This window comes from Nannospalax galili, unplaced genomic scaffold (genome assembly GCF_000622305.1).
Source record: "Nannospalax galili isolate Female #2095 unplaced genomic scaffold, S.galili_v1.0 scaffold254, whole genome shotgun sequence".
Classification (NCBI taxonomy): Eukaryota; Metazoa; Chordata; class Mammalia; order Rodentia; family Spalacidae; genus Nannospalax; species Nannospalax galili.
In genome coordinates, this window is record NW_008333903.1 from 255,778 (window position 1) to 264,664 (window position 8,887).

At 39.5% G+C, this 8,887-nt stretch overlaps 1 protein-coding gene and 1 non-coding gene across 2 annotated transcripts in view; one reads left to right on the top strand and one right to left on the bottom strand.

The window, feature by feature from the left end:
- Positions 1-637: 637 nt before the first annotated feature.
- Positions 638-801, bottom strand: LOC115069576. The gene has a single exon (XR_003848828.1). It is a non-coding gene; the product is annotated as a U1 spliceosomal RNA (small nuclear RNA).
- Positions 736-8,887, top strand: part of LOC108490632 (igE-binding protein-like) — a 25,467-nt gene continuing 17,315 nt past the window's right edge. The window contains 1 exon segment of the mRNA XM_017797113.2: positions 736-793. Coding sequence (XP_017652602.2) covers positions 736-793 — 58 coding nt within the window.

Sequence of the window (8,887 nt, forward strand, 5' to 3'; positions counted from 1 at the left end):
TTATTTTGATATATCACAGTGAAAGATTTATCGTCCTCTTTTTTTTTTTTTTTTTTTTTTTTTTTTTAAAAAAAAAAAAAAAAAAAAAAAAAAAAAAAAGACTGTGTCTCAAATACTCAAATATATATATTCAATATTCTTAACCATCAAGGAAATGGAAATTAAAACTACTTTCAGATCCCATCTCACCCAAGTCAGAATAGCAAATGACAAGTCATGAAAGCAAATGACTAGACATGCTAGTAAGGCTATGGGGAAAGAGAAGTTCAGCCACTATGGAAAGGCAATATGGAGATTTCCCTAAAAAGCTAAAAACAGAGCCTGGTAAGATGGCTCACCAAATAAAAATGCTTGCTGTCAAGCCTGACAATCTGATTTCAATCCCCAAGTGCCACATGGCAGAAGTTGTCTTCTGACCTCTACACATATGTAACACACACTAACTATAATTAAATTTTTTTGCTGTTATTTTGAGACACAGTCTCTCTGTAGTCTTAACTAGCCTGGAACTCACTATGTAGACCTGGCTGGCCTCCATCTCTTAGGGATCTGTCTGCCTCTGCCTCCCCAGTGCTGGAATTAAAGGTCTGTACTATCACACTTGGCAATTAAAGTTTAAAATTTTATATATTTCCCCCAGGGGAAAGCATGAATGCAGTCCCCTACTACCACATATTATGAAGTCAAGTTTCCTGAACTTGGGGAAATCGCAGGGGTCAGCACTCCTGGAGTGCAATGGATGAGCTTTACCCTGGGAAAACCACCTTTATGATCATGATATCTCCCCTGCCAGGTAAGTGTTATTATTTATTTTTATTATGTGTATGAGAGTTATGCCTGCATATATGTAAGTGCACCTGTGTCGTGCAATGCTCAAGGAAGACAGAGGGGGAGTTGGATCCCCTAGAACTGGAGTTGCAGACAGTTATCATCTGCCATGTGGGTGCTGAGAATCAAACCTGGGTCTTCTGTAAGAGCAGCCAGTGCTCCGAACCACCGAGCCACCTCTGCAGCCCCCCAATTTTTTTAATTTTTAGGAGGAAAAAAAAAACCAAAATAGAACTGCCATCTGACTCAGCAATAACACTCCTAGACACATCCAAAAGATTCTAAATCCTACTACAGAGATACTTGCATATATATGTTTATTGCTGGCTTTATTAGTAACTGTGGTGATTTAAATGAATGTCTCCCATAGGCTTCAAGTATTTGAATACTTTGTCGCCAGTTGGTGACACTGTGAAGATTTAAGAGATGAGTCTTGCTGGAGGAATCACATCATGAGAGTGGGCTTTGAGAGGATATATATATATATAGCTTGCCCACTTCTAATCTGTCTCTCTCTGCTTCCTGTGTCTGCTTTAAGATGTAAGCTTCGGAGAGGGAGAGAGAAAGGAGAGATACATAATGCCTCATTAGTGTAAAAAAAAAACAGAGAGAAGGCCAAGCATGGTGGCACAGGCCTTTAATTCCAGCACTTGGGAGGCAGAGGCAGGTGGATCTCTGTGAATTCAAGGCCAGCCTGGTCTACATAGCAAATTCCAGGTCAGTTGGGGCTGCAGGGAGTCCCTGTCTCAAAAAGACAAAAAAAAACCCGAGAGGGAATCATATTAGTCCAAAAACCTACTGAAAAATTACACATGCATGAGTCCATGATTACACATGAATCTACACGAGTCCATGTTTATAGCTGAAGGCTACATAACAAGAAAAGTGCCAGACAAAAGAAACCTCCCTTTGAGTTGTTGGCCAGCATAGTCCAAGAGACCCCCAAAATTATACAAGCTATTGCCACAGCCCTTGATTGCCTCCTAGAACTTGGCTATAAGACCCCATTGCTGAAGACAGGGCACAGGGTTTGGAGTAATGAAGCTGGAACTGATCTGGAAGCCACCACCCCTGAAGGCTAGCTCTCATAGTTTTGGAGAACACTTTGAACATTGCTAAGGGAAAACATCAATCGATGGTTCAACCCAAGCTTTAAGGCCTAATAACTACAACAATGACCAGCACAACAAACTATATTGGGACAGTAGTGACACTTTTATCTTGAGAGTAATCAACACCTACCTAACTGGACTTAAAGCCCACTCAATGGGAGGAAACTCATGTGTGATACAGTAAACATAGCCAAATACAAATGGCTGGAAAGATCATTTAGATCTTAGAGAAAACCTCAAGGTTGTCACAGCCCTAGATAAATGTAATTTATTACTATGTTCAAAATATGGATCCTTATATTTACAGACAAGTATGAGTCACCACTCATCAAAGAAGCTTCTTTTGCAATAGATAGTAATTATTACAGAGTTCTACAACTGGTCACACACAGAGATTGTCTGTGAACTGCCCAACCCTAAGTGACACATCTACAATACAACCTCTATACCTAAGGTTCATGGAACATAGAACAAGGGGTGAAGAGAACACTAATGCATCTTTTACTTCTCATCAATGAAGCTCCTTCATGCAACAGAGGGCCAGGAACACAAAAGGACACAAACAGCCAAAGCATAGAGAATAAGTGTTTGCAGAGTGTGGGTCCTTGGTCAGGACTCCTATATTAAAAGCTACCCACCCAGAACTCAAGGACCATTGTGGAAGAGGGGATGGAAATATTGTAAGGGCCAGGGGAGCAGGTGCATGACCATATGGAAATAGAGTCCTACTGGCTCCTGGGACCCTGCTCATATGAACCTACAGCAATGGTGTCAGCATGCACAAGACCCATGCAAACTCAAGCAGACAAAAACCCAGCTTAGAACTGTGAAAATGGACAACAAGCCCCAATCTTAGGGGTAGAACTATTGGCAGCTGACTACTGCTGGGTGAAGAAGAGCTGATCTTCTTAAAGGGAAGGACTCTAGATAGGGTGACTATACTTCAGTGGATGAACATGATCTGGGGACACTAATTTGACTTGATAAGCCTTAACACAAATGATAGAATGCATAAAATCCAGTTGGGGAGGCTATGGGAGGGTGCCAAGGGGGAAGGGGGAATAAAGATAATTAAGATGTTCTGTATGAAATCCACAAAAATTCAATAAAAATTTACAAAACATAAAAAAGATGAGAGTGCTGGGACTGGAGAGAAGGCTCAGCAGTTAAGAGCACTGGCTGCTCTTGCAGAGGGCCCAGGTTCAGTTCCCAGCACCCATAGGTCGGTTAACAACTGTCCATAACTCCAGCTCCAGGGGATCCAATGCCCTCTTCTGACCTCTACAGGCATTGCACAACACAGGTGCACCTACCTGCATGTAGGCAATACACTCATACACATAAAATTAAATAATAAATAAAATATTTTAAAAATCATATTAAAAATGATGTGAGCATTCTTCTTCCTGGTTCTGCCATCTCTGCTGTCATGCTTCCCCACCAAGATGGACTCATCTCTTTGGAGCCATAAACCAAAAAAATCCTGCCTTCTGTAAGCTTCCTTGATCATGGTGCTTTATCACAGCAACAGAAAATTAACTAATACAGAAGTTGGTACCAGAGAGTAACCTATTGATGTGACTAACCTGACTATGGTTTTTTGAGGCATGTAGAAGACTTTAGGAGTTTTGACTAGAAAATCTATTGACTCTGTAAGCAGGTGTTCCAGAGGAAGATGGAAACAAGGACTTAAATGGAAACTGGGATATTTTGAAAAGAAGTCCAGCTGTCATCTACCCAAGGTCTAAGAAGTTGCCAGAAGCTAAATTAAAAAATTAACAGACTAATGTCTTTGGGAAGGAGTTTTCAAGCAGTCTAATGTACAATCTGTGGCATGGCTATTAATGGAGAATATTATGCAGCTCTCCAATGTAAAAAGAGCAAATGGAGCAGAAAGAAATATAAAATGTACAGTTTGGATTGAAAAAGCACTAGGAAGCTTAATAATGTTGGAACCAAGGCATATGCTGAAACAGAGGCTCTCTTTGATAAGGATATTAGAGCCATTAAGGAGAGACTTCCAGATTTGCATTTGAACAGGAAAAAATACCCTCAGGACAAGACCCCACCCAACTAAGTTTCCTTTGGAAGTAAAGTCCTAGGCATTGGAAATGGTATAGGATTTGATGTTTGCCCTGCTGGTTTTTGGTCTTGCTTTGGTCCAATATTTCCTCAATGTCTCCATTCCTCCCTTTGGAATTGGAATGTGTACTCAGTGCCATTGTATTTGCAAGTATGTAATGTGTCTTTTTTATTTTTCAGGAGCTTTCAGTTAAGAGTTCCTTGAATCTCAAAAGAGACTTTGGAATTTTAAATGTTTTTTTAACTTTTTAAAAATTTTATTTATCATTTTTATTTTATGTGTATGCATGTATTGCCTGTATGCAGGTAAGTGCACCTGTGTTGTGCAATTCCCTCAAAGGTCAGAAGAGGCTGTCAGATCCCCTGGGACTAGAATTACAGACAGTTGTTAGCTGCCGTGTGGGTGCTGAAATTCGAACCCAGGTCTTCTGCAAGAATAACCAGTGTTCTTAACCGCCGAGCCATCTCTCCAGCCCTGAGACTGGAATTTTAAACAGTGTTGCAACTGTTAAGAATTGTAGGGATTTTAAGGTTGGACTAAATGCATTTTGCATTATGATGTGGCCTTGAGACTATGGGGGCCAAGGGGTGTGGTGGCTCAAATAAATGTCCCCCATAGGCTCCAAGCATTTGAGCATCTTGTTCCCAATTGGTGGTGCTGTTTGCAGAGGTTTAGGAAGTAGGCCTTGCTAAAGGAAGCACATCACTGGGAGTGGGCTTTGAGTATATAGTTTACCCACTTCTGGTTGCTCTCTCTCTCTCTCTCTCTCTCTCTCTCTCTCTCTCTCTCTCTCCTCCAGTGCCTGCTTGAAGATGATGAGAGGACTCAGCTTTCTACTTCTGCCACCTCTACCACCACATGTCCCACCATAATGGACTCTTCTGGAATCATAAGCCAAATAAACCCTTCCTTCTAGTGGCTTTGGACATGATGTATCATCACAACAACAGAAAAGTACTAATGCAGCAAGGAAATGGAACCAGTCTGGATGTCCAACAACAGATAATGCAAATGTGGTAAACATGTACAATGGAATTCCTTACAGACATAAAGAAAAATGAAATAACGAAGTGAATGGATCTGAAAATGATTCTACTAAGTAACTCAGACTCAGAAAGACAAATACCACATGTTCTCTCTCACATGTGATCCTAGATTTTAATTTTTGTATGTGTGTATATGTGTGTAGGGAGGTATGGGTCATAAAACCAGAGAGGAAACCATGAGAAGGGAAAAAGAGGCTTTACAGAAGGAGGTAGGAAGGTTATAAAATACACGTGACAGGAGAGTAAACAGGGGTCTCCTTGTGGGAATGAAGGGAAATAAGGGAGATGGGTAGCAGAGGAGGACTAAGAAAAAAAAGTATGTATGAAAATACCATAATAAAAACCATTACTTTGTATATAAATTAAAAACAAATAGGGGCCTGCAAAATAGTCCAATAGGTACTGAGGCTTGCCACCAAGTCTGACACCCTGAGTTTGATCCCCGAGACCCACATGTTTGAAGGAGGGAAGCAACTCACACAAGTTGCCCTGTGACTTCTATACTCACATCATGGCACACCTCCAGTAGATAGATAAATGTAAGTGAAAAAAGCAAATTTTCAAATGAAGAAAGGGGCTAAGAGATAGCTCAGTGGTTAAAAACACTTGCTCTTCCACCCCATTTCTCCTCCTAGCATGGGCACTGGCCCATTTATTCTCTTGGCACCCCAGACCACTGGACTACCTTCTTGGCCCAGACTCTCCACTGCTTCCTGATCCTTTGCACCCAGACCAACCCAATTCTTCAGTCGAGGACCCTGGAGCCCTCAAAGCCTGCCCCCTCCCCCAACTCATCTTTGCACACTTGAGACCAACCTTCATCCCTGGCTGTCCCACCCACAACTTGGATTCCTGAGACCAGCCTCCTTCCCTAACTACCTGAGAGTTCTGAATCCTAACTCTACCTAGCAATTCTCCCGAATTGTGTTGTGCCTGCTGTCTAGAGGGATCCAGACCTTAGGAAAAAGCCTGAAGCATCTGATCCTCACCCAACATGGGCCTCTGTCAGAACTCCTGAGCAGCAGGATGAAAGCCATCTGGCCCCTACAACATAAAATCAAAAGAGAGAACCTGAAGCCTAGACCAACCAACCTTTTCATGCCCAACAAGTAAACCACAAAAGCACATAAAATTTACAAACAGAAGCAGACCTAAACTCAAGAAGAGAAGGCTTGAGTCTCACATAAGAATCAGAAACTACAAAAGAAATCCATATGCCAAAGTCACAGTGAAAAAATAATAAAATGAAAAACCCACATTACATATCCCCACCAAGTACCAACAGTCCTATAGAGGAGTACAATAAGAACTCCCTAGAGATAACACAGGACATGGAATTCAAAAGAACAGTTACAAACATGATAAAAGAAATCAATGAATTTAAAGAACACACAAAGAAATTAAAGAACTGAAAGAAGATAAGGATAAACTTCTGTATAAATTCAGAAAAGAGTTAGAAATATTGAAGACTACTCAGGCTGAAATGAAGAAGGAAGTGAAACACTCAATGAGTGAATTGGAAACGACTGGAGAAAGCATCACCAATAGGATGAATGAAATGGAAAACAGAATATCAAGACAAAGATAAAGTGGAAAAATTAGACTGCTCAAGAAAGATTATGAAAATTTTAAGAAAACACAGGAATGGAATATGCAATAATTGTGTGACACCATAAAAAGACCAAACTTACACATCATAGGTATAGAGGAAGGAGAAGAATCTCAGGATAATGGTATGGACCAGATCTTCAACAGGATTGTAGAAGAAAATTTCGCAAAATTAAAGAAAGACATGCCCATACAAATACAAGAAGCATATAGAACACCAAATAGGACCAGAAGAGAAACTCTCCATGGCAGATCATAGTAAAAACACTAAACATACAGAACAGAGAATACTGAAAGCTGCTAAAGAAAAACAAGTCACATATAAAGGAAAACTCACCCAAATTACAGCTGACTTTTCAGTGCAAACTGTGAAAGCCAGAGAGCCTAGGCCAAAGTAGTCCCAGTTCTAAATGACCACAGATGCAAACCCAGATTATTTTACCCAGCTAAAATGTCCATTATATCGAGGGGAAAGAAAAATCTTCTATGACATAAATAGGCTGAAAGAATTCGCATCCACAAAACCAGCCCTTGAGAGTTCTTGAAGCAATACAAAGAGCTGAAGAAAGGAATGACTATACCCAAGGGGCAACAGAAAGAAACTTAATGAAGGCATAACTGTGGAAACATACAGTTACACCAAGAATGCGAACAGAAATCAAAGTGACAGGAATCAATACACATCTTTCATTAATAACTTTAAATATCAATGGACTGAACTCCACAGTCAAAAGACACAGACTAGTTGAAGGGATTAAGAAACAAAACCCATCTTTTTGTTGTCTGCAAGAAACCCATCTCACTTTCAAGGATAGGCACTAATTGAAGGTAAAAGGATGGGGAAAAAATTCCAAGCAAATGGTACTAAGAAAAAAGCAGGAGTTGCAATTCTAATATTGGATAAAATAGACTGCAAATTAAACTAATCAGAAGAGATAAAATTGGCCACTTCATTCTGATCAAAGGAACAACTGACCAAGAAGATATTTATAATCATGAACATATATTCACCAAACTCTGGTGCACCCAACTTCATAAAAATAGTACTACAGGACTTTAAGACCCAGATTAATGCCAACTCATTAATAGAAGGGGACTTAGAATACCCCACTGTCTCAATTAGATAAGTCAACAAGACAAAGAATTAACAGATATCTGACTTAAACAATACCATACATCAAATGGACCTAACAGACTTCTACTGACTATTCCAACCAAACACCAAAGAATATACTTTTTATTCAGTGCCCCCACGGAACTTTCTCTAAAATCAACCACATACTGGGGCACAAAATAAGCCTTAACAAATACAAAAACCAAATTGAAATAATTCCATGCATTCTATCAAACCACAATGCAATAAAGTTTAAAATCAACACTGGAAGACACCCTTGTAACTACACAAACACATGGAGACTAAACAACACACTCTGAATGATGAATGGGTCAAAGGAAAAATTAAGAAAGAAATAAAAGTATTCCTGGAAATAAATAAAAAGGACAATACAACACACCAAAACCTCTGGGACATGCTGATAGCTGTCCTTAGAGGGACGCTTATAGCTCTAATTGCCTACATTAAAAAATCAGAAAGGACACAAATAAATGACTTAACACTGCAACTCAAGACAGTGAAAAACAACAAATGAAACCCAAACCCAGCAGACAAGAATAAATAACAAAAATCAGGGCAGAAATTAATGAAATGGAAACAAAAAGAAACAATATAAAGAATCAACAAATCTAAGAGCTGGTTCTTTGGAAAGGTAAACAAGATTGACATATCCTTAGCCCAGTTAACCTCCAAATCAACAAAATCAGAGATAAAAGGGGGAACATCACAAAAGACACCAAAAATTTCCAGAACATTATAAGGGAATACTTTAAAAAACCTATATACTACTAAACTTGAAAACTTAAAAGAAATGGACGGGTATCTAAAAGCATGGGAATCACCAAAATTAAACCAAGAAGAGATCAGCAGCTTAAACAGACCATAACATAAGGAAATTGAAACAGTAATACAAAATCTCCCAACTAAAAAAAAACCCAGGGCCATAGATTTACAGCAGAATTCTACCAGATATTGAAAGAAGATCTATGTCCAATACTACTTAATTTATTCAAAAAGATAGAAATGCAGGGAGAACTTCCAAATTCCTTCTATGAAGCCAGCATCACTCTAATACCAAAGCCAGGTAAAGACACAA